This window comes from Salmo salar, chromosome ssa05 (genome assembly GCF_905237065.1).
Source record: "Salmo salar chromosome ssa05, Ssal_v3.1, whole genome shotgun sequence".
NCBI lineage: Eukaryota > Metazoa > Chordata > Actinopteri > Salmoniformes > Salmonidae > Salmo > Salmo salar.
In genome coordinates this window covers 74,322,029-74,335,061 of record NC_059446.1, presented here as the reverse complement: position 1 = coordinate 74,335,061, position 13,033 = coordinate 74,322,029, and the positions used below count along the sequence as shown (strand labels likewise).

Sequence of the window (13,033 nt, the reverse complement as noted above, 5' to 3'; positions counted from 1 at the left end):
CTCCCTCCCTCTCTCATTCCCTCTCCCTCACTCTCTTTTTCTCCCATCTGACCCCTATGTAAACGAATGTAGCAGCACTTTTCATTCAAACTCAAGAAGGATTTTCTAAAGATTAGACACACACACACACACACACACACACACACACACACACACACACACACACACACACACACACACACACACACACACACACACACACACACACACACACACACACACACACACACACACACACACACACACATGCTAACCATGTTCCCTCTCTGTGTAGCTGCATGTGGTGCACTACAACTCAGAGCTGTACCCTAACATGTCAGTGGCTATGACCCAGCAGGATGGACTGGCAGTCCTGGGAGTCCTCATAGAGGTAGGACTATTACATCATAACTCCCTGACAATCACATCAACCACTGGAGATATTACATACTTCATAAGTGTTGTATTTGTATTCTTTACAATAGGTTACAAATTCCCTTTATTTACGTTTTATTTCTTCAGTAGGAAAATCTACACATCACCAGATTAGTAAGAAAGGCTTTGTGAATGTATAGTAAAGCCTGCACACTTGACCTAAAGAGAAGATGTGTGATCTGTTAGACAGGTGAGGAGGCTAACCAGGCTTTTTGGAACATTCTCAACTACCTGGGTCGCATCAGACATGCAGGTGAGACAGCTGTTAATTATTATTTACCTTTATTTAACCAGGTAAGTCAGTTAAAGAACAAATTCTTATTTTCAATGACAGCCTAGGAACAGTGGGTTAACTGCCTTGTTCAGGGGCAGAATGACAGATTTGTACCTTGTCAGCTCAGGGATTGGATCTTGCAATCTTTTGGTTATTAGTCCAACGCTCTAACCACTAGGCTACCTGTGTCACGTCCTGACCATAGAGTGCTCTTATTTTCTATGGTAGAGTAGGTCAGGGCGTGACTGGGGGGGTTTATTCTAGTTTAATTTTTCTATGTTGGTTTCTAGTTTCTTTTTTCTATGCTGGGGTTTTTGTATGATTCCCAATTAGAGGCAGCTGGTTGTTTTTCCCACCTGTGTTTGTGGGAGATTATTTTGAGTTAGTGCATGTTGCACCTCTTCGTCACGGTTTGTTGTTTTGTTTATAGTTTATTGTATGTCTTGCATAGTTTCACATATAAATAAAGATGTGGAACGATACCCACGCTGCGCTTTGGTCCGTTCCTACAAACAGTCGTGTCAGAATCTCCCACCACCAAAGGACCAAGCAGCGTGCCCAGGAGGAGCAGGGATTCCTGGCCCGGGAGAGAAGGGAGTGGAGGACATCCTGGACCTGGGAGGAGGTAATGGCAGGGGACAAGACCCTGCCATGGAAGCAGGCGGAGACAGCGAGAGAGGAACGGCGACGATACGATGAATTAGCACGGCAACGACGGAAGAAGCCCGAGAGGCAGCTCCAAATTTGTTTTGGGGGGGCACACGGGGAGATTGGCAGAGTCAGGGTTTAGACCTGAGCCAACTCCCCGTACTTACTGTGGGGAGCGTGACCAGTCAGGCACCGTGCTATGCGGTGATGCGTACGGTATCCCCAGTGCGCATTCACAGCCCGGTGCGCTCGTTGCCGGCTCCCCGCATTTGCCGGGCTAAAGTGAGCATTCAGCCAGGACGGGTTGGGCCGGCTAAGTGCTCCTGGTCTCCAGTACGCCTCCTTGGTCCAGGATATCCTGCGCCAGCTCTACGCACTGTGTCGCCAGTGTGCCTTCACAGCCCAGTGCGTCCTGTGCCAGCGCCCCGCACTTGCCGGGCTAAAGTGAGCATCCAGCAAGGACGGGTTGTGCCAGCCCTACGCCCTAGACCTCCAGTGTGCCTCCACGGCCCAGTATATCCTGTGCCTGCTCCACGCACCCAGTCTCCAGTGCGTCTCTCCAGCCTGGTATGCCCTGTTCCTGCTCCACGTACTCGGCCTCCAGTTAGTCTCCCCAGTCCAGTGAGACCTGTTCTGGCTCCACGTACCAGGCCTCCAGTGTGTCTCCCCAGCCTGGTAAGCCCTGTGGCAGCTCCCCACATCAGGCTGCCAGTACGTCTCCTCAGTCCGGTGAGACCTGTTCTGGCTCCACGTACGAAGCCTCAGTGATGATCCATGGTCCGAAGCCTCCAGTGATGATCCATGGCATGAAGCCTCCAGTGATGATCCATGGCATGAAGCCTCCAGTGATGATCCATGGCCCAGAGCCTCCAGTGATGATCCATGGCCCGGAGCCTCCAGTGATGATCCATGGCCCGGAGCCTCCAGTGATGATCCATGGCCCGGAGCCTCCAGTGGTAATTCATGGCACGAAGCCTCCAGTGATGATCCATGGCACGAAGCCTCCAGTGATGATCCATGGCCCGGAGCCTCCAGTGATAATCCATGGCCCGGAGCCTCCAGTGATGATCCATGGCCCGGAGCCTCCAGTGATGATCCATGGCCCGGAGCCTCCAGTGATGATCCATGGCCCGGAGCCTCCAGTGATGATCCATGGCCCGGAGCCTCCAGTGATGATCCATGGCCCGGAGCCTCTAGTGATGATCCATGGCGCGGAGCCTGTAGTGATGATCCATGGCGCGGAGCCTGCAGCGACGGTCCCCGGTCCGGAGCCTCCAGCGACGGTCCCCAATCCGGAGACTCCAGCGGCGGTCCGCAGTCCGGAGCCTCCAGCGGCGGTCAGCAGTGCAGAGCCTCCAGCGGCGGTCGGCAGTCCAGAGCCTCCACCAATGCTGGCGGATTCGCAGGAGGAGAGGGTTCTTCGTCCTGCACCAGAGCCGCCTCCAATGTTGGCGGATCTGCAGGATGAGAGGGTTCTTCGTCCTGCACCAGAGCCGCCTCCAATGTTGGTGGATCCGCAGGATGAGAGGGTTCTTTGTCCTGCACCAGAGCCACCTCCAATGTTGGTGGATCCGCAGGATGAGAGGGTTCTTCGTCCTGCACCAGAGCCGCCTCCAATGTTGGCGGATCCGCAGGATGAGAGGGTTCTTCGTCCTGCACCAGAGCCGCCTCCAATGCTGGCGGATCCGCAGGATGAGAAGGTTCTTCGTCCTGCACCAGAGCCGCCACCAATGCTGGCGGATCCGCAGGATGAGAAGGTTCTTCGTCCTGCACCAGAGCCGCCACCAACTCTAGACACCTCCCCAACCCTCCCTTTTTGTTTCAGGTTTTGCGGCCGGAGTCCGCACCTTTGGGGTGGTACTGTCACGTCCTGACCATAGAGTGCTCTTATTTTCTATGGTAGAGTAGGTCAGGGCGTGACTGGGGGGTTTATTCTAGTTTCATTCTTCTATGTTAGTTTCTAGTTTCTTTTTTCTATGTTGGGGTTTTGGTATGATTCCCAATTAGAGGCAGCTGGTCATCGTTGTCTCTAATTGGGGATCATATTTAAGTAGTTGTTTTTCCCACCTGTGTTTGTGGGAGATTATTTTGAGTTAGTGCATGTTGCACCTCTTCGTCACGGTTTGTTGTTTTGTTTATAGTTTATTGTATGTCTTACATAGTTTCACATATAAATAAAGATGTAGAACGATACCCACGCTGTGCTTTGGTCCGTTCCTACAAACAGTCGTGTCAACCTGTCGCCCCAGATAGCTTAATCAAAGTACACCTTAACCAATCAGCATTATTACTAGAGCTACCTTCTAGCAATGTTACCACAACTACAGTAGTTTATGCAGATTCTCTGATTTCTTATGGAAGTGCCAAACAGCACCACTATGTGCACCTAGGAGTCAAACCCTGTACATCTCCTCTAACTTTCATCTGTCCATCCACCCATCCATTCTTCCCTCCGTGGTCAGGTCAGAGTGTGTCCATCCCAGCCTTTGATGTCCAGTCCCTCCTGCCTTCTGACCTGGGGCGGTACTATCGATACAATGGCTCCCTCACCACTCCTCCCTGCTTCCAGAGTGTCCTCTGGACCCTCTTCACAGAGACCGTCAAAATCTCACACACACAGGTGAGGGAAGGTGTGTGTGTGTGATGGTGATATACTTATGCTTGAATTCAAAGCATCACTATGTCCTCCTCTTCTTTTCTCCCCCTCTTCCCTCCTGTCTTCCTCCTCTTCACCATCTTTCCTCCTCTCCTCATCTCTCTTTCCTCTTCTCTTCCTCCTCTCTGTCCTCCCTACTTCCTCAGCTGATGAAGCTGGAGACAGTGCTGTATGCCAGTAAGGAGGACGCTGACCGCGTCGTCATGCAGGACAACTACCGTACACCTCAACCACTTAACGACCGGACCATCCTCTCATCCTTCCCATTAGGTCGGGGGGGGTTCTCTAACACAACCTGTCTGACCCTCAGAACACAATGAACCCCATGTCCGATTCATGATGACAGGTGTCAGAGAGACTGGCATAATGCTAACATGTTAACGGCAGCAGGGCAAGTGCTAGCCTCATACCTAACAGCAGCATCAGCAGGAAGGGCATGGGGCAGGCTAGCCTCGTACCTAACAGCAGTATCAGCAGGAAGGACATGGGGCGGGCTAGCTTCGTACCTAACAGCATCATCAGCAGGAAGGGCAAGGGGCGGGCATGCCTCGTACCTAACAGCAGCATCAGCAGGAAGGGCATGGGGCGGGCTAGCCTCGTACCTAACAGCATCATCAGCAGGAAGGGCATGGGGCGGGCTAGCCTTGTACCTAACAGCAGAATCAGCAGGAAGGGCATGGGGCGGGCTAGCCTCGTACCTAACAGCAGCATCAGCAGGAAGGGCATGGGGCGGGCTAGCCTCGTACCTAACACAGTATCAGCAGGAAGGGCATGGGGCGGGCTAGCCTCGTACCTAACAGCAGCATCAGCAGGAAGGGCATGGGGCGGGCTAGCTTCGTACCTAACAGCATCATCAGCAGGAAGGGCATGGGGCGGGCTAGCCTCGTACCTAACAGCAGTATCAGCAGGAAGGGCATGGGGCGGGCTAGCTTCGTACTTAACAGCATCATCAGCAGGAAGGGCATGGGGCGGGCTAGCCTCGTACCTAACACAGTATCAGCAGGAAGGACATGGGGCGGGCTAGCTTCGTACCTAACAGCATCATCAGCAGGAAGGGCAAGGGGCGGGCATGCCTCGTACCTAACAGCAGCATCAGCAGGAAGGGCATGGGGCGGGCTAGCTTCGTACCTAACAGCAGCATCAGCAGGAAGGGCATGGGGCGGGCTAGCCTCGTACCTAACAGCAGCATCAGCAGGAAGGGCATGGGGCGGGCTAGCCTCGTACCTAACAGCAGTATCAGCAGGAAGGACATGGGGCGGGCTAGCCTCGTACCTAACAGCATCATCAGCAGGAAGGGCATGGGGCGGGCTAGCCTTGTACCTAACAGCAGAATCAGCAGGAAGGGCATGGGGCGGGCTAGCCTCGTACCTAACAGCAGCATCAGCAGGAAGGGCATGGGGCGGGCTAGCCTCGTACCTAACACAGTATCAGCAGGAAGGACATGGGGCGGGCTAGCTTCGTACCTAACAGCATCATCAGCAGGAAGGGCAAGGGGCGGGCATGCCTCGTACCTAACAGCAGCATCAGCAGGAAGGGCATGGGGCGGGCTAGCTTCGTACCTAACAGCAGCATCAGCAGGAAGGGCATGGGGCGGGCTAGCCTCGTACCTAACAGCAGCATCAGCAGGAAGGGCATGGGGCGGGCTAGCCTCGTACCTAACAGCAGTATCAGCAGGAAGGACATGGGGCGGGCTAGCCTCGTACCTAACAGCATCATCAGCAGGAAGGGCATGGGGCGGGCTAGCCTTGTACCTAACAGCAGAATCAGCAGGAAGGGCATGGGGCGGGCTAGCCTCGTACCTAACAGCAGCATCAGCAGGAAGGGCATGGGGCGGGCTAGCCTCGTACCCTAACACAGTATCAGCAGGAAGGGCATGGGGCGGGCTAGCCTCGTACCCTAACAGCAGCATCAGCAGGAAGGGCATGGGGCGGGCTAGCTTCGTACCTAACAGCATCATCAGCAGGAAGGGCATGGGGCGGGCTAGCCTTGTACCACAGTATCAGCAGGAAGGGCATGGGGCGGGCTAGCCTCGTACCTAACAGCAGCATCAGCAGGAAGGGCATGGGGCGGGCTAGCTTCGTACCTAACAGCATCATCAGCAGGAAGGGCATGGGGCGGGCTAGCCTCGTACCTAACAGCAGTATCAGCAGGAAGGGCATGGGGCGGGCTAGCTTTGTACTTAACAGCATCATCAGCAGGAAGGGCATGGGGCGGGCTAGCCTCGTACCTAACACAGTATCAGCAGGAAGGACATGGGGCGGGCTAGCTTCGTACCTAACAGCATCATCAGCAGGAAGGGCAAGGGGCGGGCATGCCTCGTACCTAACAGCAGCATCAGCAGGAAGGGCATGGGGCGGGCTAGCTTCGTACCTAACAGCAGCATCAGCAGGAAGGGCATGGGGCGGGCTAGCCTCGTACCTAACAGCAGCATCAGCAGGAAGGGCATGGGGCGGGCTAGCCTCGTACCTAACAGCAGTATCAGCAGGAAGGACATGGGGCGGGCTAGCCTCGTACCTAACAGCATCATCAGCAGGAAGGGCATGGGGCGGGCTAGCCTTGTACCTAACAGCAGAATCAGCAGGAAGGGCATGGGGCGGGCTAGCCTCGTACCTAACAGCAGCATCAGCAGGAAGGGCATGGGGCGGGCTAGCCTCGTACCTAACACAGTATCAGCAGGAAGGGCATGGGGCGGGCTAGCCTCGTACCTAACAGCAGCATCAGCAGGAAGGGCATGGGGCGGGCTAGCCTTGTACCTAACAGCAGAATCAGCAGGAAGGGCATGGGGCGGGCTAGCCTCGTACCTAACAGCAGCATCAGCAGGAAGGGCATGGGGCGGGCTAGCCTCGTACCTAACACAGTATCAGCAGGAAGGGCATGGGGCGGGCTAGCCTCGTACCTAACAGCAGCATCAGCAGGAAGGGCATGGGGCGGGCTAGCTTCGTACCTAACAGCATCATCAGCAGGAAGGGCATGGGGCGGGCTAGCCTCGTACCTAACAGCAGTATCAGCAGGAAGGGCATGGGGCGGGCTAGCTTCGTACTTAACAGCATCATCAGCAGGAAGGGCATGGGGCGGGCTAGCCTCGTACCTAACACAGTATCAGCAGGAAGGACATGGGGCGGGCTAGCCTCGTACCTAACAGCAGTATCAGCAGGAAGGGCATGGGGCGGGCTAGCCTCGTACCTAACAGCAGAATCAGCAGGAAGGACATGGGGCGGGCTAGCCTAGTACCTAACACAGTATCAGCAGGAAGGACATGGGGCGGGCTAGCTTCGTACCTAACAGCAGTATCAGCAGGAAGCGCATGGGGCGGGCTAGCTTCGTACCTAACAGCAGCATCAGCAGGAAGGGCATGGGGTGGGCTAGCCTTGTACCTAACACAGTATCAGCAGGAAGGACATGGGGCGGGCTAGCCTCGTACCTAACAGCAGTATCAGCAGGAAGGACATGGGGCGGGCTAGCCTCGTACCTAACAGCAGAATCAGCAGGAAGGACATGGGGCGGGCTAGCCTAGTACCTAACAGCAGCATCAGCAGGAAGGGCATGGGGCGGGCTAGCCTCGTACCTAACAGCAGCATCAGCAGGAAGGGCATGGGGTGGGCTAGCCTTGTACCTAACAGCAGCATCAGCAGGAAGGGCATGGGGTGGGCTAGCCTTGTACCTAACACAGTATCAGCAGGAAGGACATGGGGCGGGCTAGCCTCGTACCTAACAGCAGTATCAGCAGGAAGGACATGGGGCGGGCTAGCCTCGTACCTAACAGCAGTATCAGCAGGAAGGACATGGGGCGGGCTAGCCTCGTACCTAACAGCAGAATCAGCAGGAAGGGCAAGGGGCGGGCTAGCCTTGTACCTAACACAGTATCAGCAGGAAGGGCATGGGGCGGGCTAGCCTCGTACCTAACAGCAGCATCAGCAGGAAGGGCATGGGGTGGGCTAGCTTCGTACCTAACAGCAGCATCAGCAGGAAGGGCATGGGGCGGGCTAGCCTCGTACCGTGACCACTAATAACATTTCATCAAACAGTATTAGTGGACACAGTGAGGGGCTCTCAGGGTGGACATGTGGAGGAAGGCTAGCATTAAACACTAAAGAGAGGAATGTGGTGAGAACTGTGGGAATGTCAAGGGTTACTGACTGTGAAAGATGTGAAAGAGATAGAGAGGGCAGGACAGAGGAAAAGAGAGGGGGGGATTGAGGGAGTGATAGAGAGAAAGAGAGAGATAGAGAGAGAGAGGGGTAGTGGGGCAGAGAAAGAGGAGCTGTAAATGAGGGGAGGTCTGTTTACGTGATGGCTGATTTGTTTTTGCAAAATCTCTTCTCTAAACACTGACACTGTTGTTGTCACATGACAAGAGAAGAAGAGAGAGAGAGGGAGTGAGAAAGAGGAAGAGAGAGACAGAGAAAGAAAGGGAGAAATGGAGAGAGAGGGGGAGTGAGAGAGAGAGAGGAAGAGAGAGAAAGAAAGAAAGGGAGAGCGAGAGGAGGAGAAAGGGAGAGCAAGAGAGAGAGAGAGTGGAACACAGACAAAGGAGAAAGAATTTGTGCAAAACTGATAGGGTGGCCTATGACAACACCACAGGAGGCTGGTGAGAGGAGGACGACTCATAATAATGGCTGGGGTGGAGTGAATGGAATGGTATCAAACTCATGAAAACCGTGTGTTTGATACCATTCCATTCCGCCCATCCTCCGCAATTAAGGTACCAGCCTCCCGTGGACAACACTCATTCCAAAGACTACAGAACACACTGTAGACGTATGATCCTTTCCCTGAAGTTCTACTAGAAGTTGATTGAACATTAATTCCAACTGAATTATCGACTGCATAAACAAAGTAGCACAGCAGTATTTTTACATGAACCCTCTGTCATGACATCACGATCATGTCAAGCCTGTTATTATGTAGGCCTTATGACAGACGTACAGGTAATAAGACAATGCTTTAAATAACATATTCCTTTTCCCACTTGCAGAATCAGTGAAGGTGTACACTGCCGGTAAGATGTGGACCTTCATAGTTGATTCATTATTAGAGTAGGCCTCTGGTCAATGTCTATCTTTTCATGTTTGATGAACTAGTTGGAATATTTCTCTGTCTGTCTCAGGAGAGATCACAGCGATAGTAATAGGAGCTCTGTGTGGCTGTGTTGGTCTGGCTGTCATCGTTCGCTTCATAGTGAAGACTATACGGTAAGGCACTAAGCTGTTAAATGGGGTTTCTTAGCTTACTAGCCTGCCTGAGTGCTATTCTGTTTCTGATTAAGCCAACTACAGAGTTATCTGAAGTAGAAAACAGTATGGTCAAACAGATTTCTGTTGTGCTGGTTACCTGGTTACCTGTGTTTATCATATGAAACTGTGGTATGCTTTGATCCAAAATGTCCTGGGTTTCTTTTTGTTCTTGGTGTCTCAATCTTCACATTTCTCTTGGCAGATTTTTCAAACACCTGCATAATGAAAGGGTCTTGGTAAACAGGTGGAATCCTCCATAATACCTGATACCTACTGCATTCATGTCCAATACTACATGTTCATAAACCAAATAAATACTACTGCCAGTGTTCTCTGTGACAGGGTTCTAATTCCGGGGATGTTTCGAGATGCTAACCATGCCTATACTAAAAGTTTCACCTCTTGAATTGTAAAAAAAACATCAATGTGGGCACCCCCAGTGTACCTCCTAGAGTCAATGTGTAATTCCAACCCTGTTCAAAAATAACATTACTATGTTTAACCACCAGTGATTGGTAGATTCCCTGGCCTATATGCTCAGGTCTAGGATCAGTTTGTTACTCCAATCCTAACCGTAACCATCAGGAGGTAAAAACAAAAAACTGACCTTAGATCAGTGTTCAGGGGCAACTTCATCCTCTACCGTCTGATTGTTGCTCTGACTGTGTGATAATTGCGCACTTCTTAATCGACCCTTAGTCCCTACATTATGCACTTTAGATTTAGAACCAACAGCCTCGCTTGCCAGGCTTAATGCTAAAGACACATGGTTAGGAATGAGACTAAAGATCTGAGATGATTGGCTAGGTGTAAGGAATATGGCAAAAGGTTCACCCAGCCCACACCATACTGCCAATAACTATCTCATTATTTCAAATCTAGAAAATGTGCAGAGGAAAAGGATGAAGGGTCGGTTCGGGTCATGATTGTTGCCCTTTTAACATGATTCTGTCTGTCTGTGATGTGATCGTTTGTGTTTCCTGGTCACATGACACTGTGTTTTCATCACAACAGCTCCACCTCTAGCTGGGACGTCCTGCCCAGCGTCCGGCCCGCCCCCGTGCCCAGGTCACCAATCAGATTATGACCTTTGACCTTCACCCCTTTAACCCAAATCCCTGATTTTACTCCCCATCATCTGCCTTCTGTCCCTGGCTAGAGATAACTCCTAGCACCCCTAAACGTTGGTGTGTAGCCTCCAGATCTGAAGAAAGCGCATAGATGTATCGTTAAAATCGGGCTCAGTTGAGCTCGTTTTACTTTTAGCCATTTTACTTACCAATCTAATTCCTTAAGATCTGTAAACACCAAGGTGGTCGGGGCTAGGAGTTGTTTTGGACTGGGACTCTAGAAATTCCAACATCACGTGTTATCCTAAAGAATCCTAATCCATTCCTGTAATCCTGTTATTCTAGGAAATTTCACCACTCATTTGTTTAAAGTAGACTGTTGTGTCTTTAAATCCAGCGTTGTACTAATATAGCACATTTTCACCCTCTCAATAGCTTTTTAATGCTGTAACTTCCCACTGGGCACACACTGGTTGAATCAATGTTGTTTCCACGTCAACGTGGAATGGACGTTGAATGGACGTCTGTCTGTCTGTCTGTCTGTCTGTCTGTCTGTCTGTCTGTCTGTCTGTCTGTCTGTCTGTCTGTCTGTCTGTCTGTCTGTCTGTCTGTCTGTCTGTCTGTCTGTCTGTCTGTCTGTCTGTCTGTCTGTCTGTCTGTCTGTCTGTCTGTCTTCACAATACCTTTATCCATTGTTGTCATTTAGTGTATCACTCTGCTGGATGGTTGAGTAAACTGCTACAAAATACAGTGAAAACAGGGAGAGTATGACATACAGCAGGATCAATGAGCTTTTATGCCATGTAGTTCCATTGATGAGTCAGACTTCCTGTGCCCTCTGACATGTAGGACTAAGGAGCCAGGGAAGGAGCTGAAACAGGACGTGGCCCTCAACACGACCTCTGAACCAGGAAAAAAAGAAGATCCTGTCCCCTCCTCAGTCTGAGACCAATCAGAGACCTCCATAAACGACCCCCCCCCAACCACACTCCACCCTCCCTGTCAAAGGGCATGGATGAGTGCCTCTATGGCTCTGGTCCAGAGGAGGCTGGTCGGAGGAGCTATGGGAGGACAGGCTCATTATAATGGCTGTAATGGAATAATAGAACGGTATCAAACACATCAAACATATGGAAACCACACGTTTGACTACGTTCCATTTATTCCATTCTAGCCGTTACAATGAGCCTGTAGCTCCTCCCACAAGCCTCCTCTGCTCTGGTCCATGTGTCTGTCTGCATGGCCTTTTGGGTGAATGCATGGTCTGTTATGGTCTACCTGTATGCATGGTACTCTTTTCCATCCACGTTCTGCCCTTCCTGTCCTAACTTCAGGGCCTCATGGGTACAGCTGGACTGCGTTCAGGATGACATCATCACTTGCAACTGCCATGCGAGACACACCTCCAAAAGAGAGGAAGGAATAGTAGAAACATGTCACACAATTTGGAATTGAAGACTGTATAGTCCAAACCATGTGATTCTGAAATCAGCCCTGCACATTCCTTGCCAGTGGAAGGCGTGTGTGTGTGTGTGTGTGTGTGTGTGTGTGTGTGTGTGTGTGTTGTTGATGAGTGTGTGAGGGTGCAAGGGGAGGATTGTTGGTGTCTGGGTTGTGTATCTTGTGGTGTGTGTGTATAAGTGTTTGTTGCTTGTCTGAATTCAGCTGTAAATACATTAAGCATCAAAATAAAGGAGTTGAATGACGATGTTGCTTCGGTCAGTGTGATGTTCACACTGGTGTAGTACACATGATGAACACTAGATGCTGCTGTAGGACAAGTGGTGTAGTACACATGATGAACACTAGACACTGCTGTAGGACAAGTGGTGTAGAACACATGATGAACACTAGATGCTGCTGTAGGACAAGTGGTGTAGTACACATGATGAACACTAGATGCTGCTGTAGGAAAAGTGGTGTAGTACACATGATGAACACTAGACACTGCTGTAGGACAAGTGGTGTAGAACACATGATGCACACTAGACACTGCTGTAGGACAAGTGGTGTAGAACACATGATGCACACTAGACACTGCTGTAGGACAAGTGGTGTAGTACACATGATGAACACTAGACACTGCTGTAGGACAAGTTGTGTAGTACACATGATGAACACTAGATGCTGCTGTAGGACAAGTGGTGTAATACACATGATGAACACTAGACACTGCTGTAGGACAAGTGGTGTAGTACACATGATGAACACTAGACACTGTTGTAAGACAAGTGGTGTAGTACACATGATGAACACTAGACACTGCTGTAGGACAAGTGGTGTAGAACACATGATGAATACTAGACACTGCTGTAGGACAAGTGGTGTAGAACACATGATGAACACTAGACACTACTGTAGGACAAGTGGTGTAGTACACATGATGAACACTAGACACTACTGTAGGACAAGTGTTGTAGAACACATGATGAACACTAGACACTGCTGTAGGACAAGTGGTGTAGTACACATGATGAACACTAGACACCGCTGTAGGACAAGTATGGTAGTACACATGATGAACACTAGACACTGCTGTAGGACAAGTGGTGTAGTACACATGATGAATACTAGACACTGCTGTAGGACAAGTAGTGTAGTACACATGATGAACGCTAGACACTGCTGTAGGACAAGTAGTGTAGTACACATGATGAACACTAGACACTGCTGTAGGACAAGTGGTGTAGAACACATGATGCACACTAGACACTGCTGTAGGACAAGTGGTGTAGAA

The 13,033-nt window shown here is 51.1% G+C and overlaps 1 protein-coding gene across 4 annotated transcripts in view; it reads left to right on the top strand.

The window, feature by feature from the left end:
* Positions 1-12,002, top strand: part of LOC106575022 (carbonic anhydrase 14) — a 36,019-nt gene extending 24,017 nt beyond the window's left edge. For 2 of the 4 annotated variants that reach the window (XM_045718860.1, XM_045718859.1), the window contains 9 exons: positions 275-370; positions 601-667; positions 3,799-3,956; positions 4,139-4,262; positions 8,968-8,991; positions 9,100-9,184; positions 9,429-9,470; positions 10,241-10,294; positions 11,146-12,002. In XM_045718860.1, the coding sequence (XP_045574816.1) occupies positions 275-370; positions 601-667; positions 3,799-3,956; positions 4,139-4,262; positions 8,968-8,991; positions 9,100-9,184; positions 9,429-9,470; positions 10,241-10,294; positions 11,146-11,242 (747 nt within the window). In that variant the 3' untranslated portion in view covers positions 11,243-12,002. The remainder of the gene's footprint in view (positions 1-274; positions 371-600; positions 668-3,798; positions 3,957-4,138; positions 4,263-8,967; positions 8,992-9,099; positions 9,185-9,428; positions 9,471-10,240; positions 10,295-11,145) is intronic. The other 2 variants (XM_045718861.1, XM_045718862.1) reach the window with 2 other exon arrangements.
* The last annotated feature ends 1,031 nt before the right edge of the window (positions 12,003-13,033 follow it).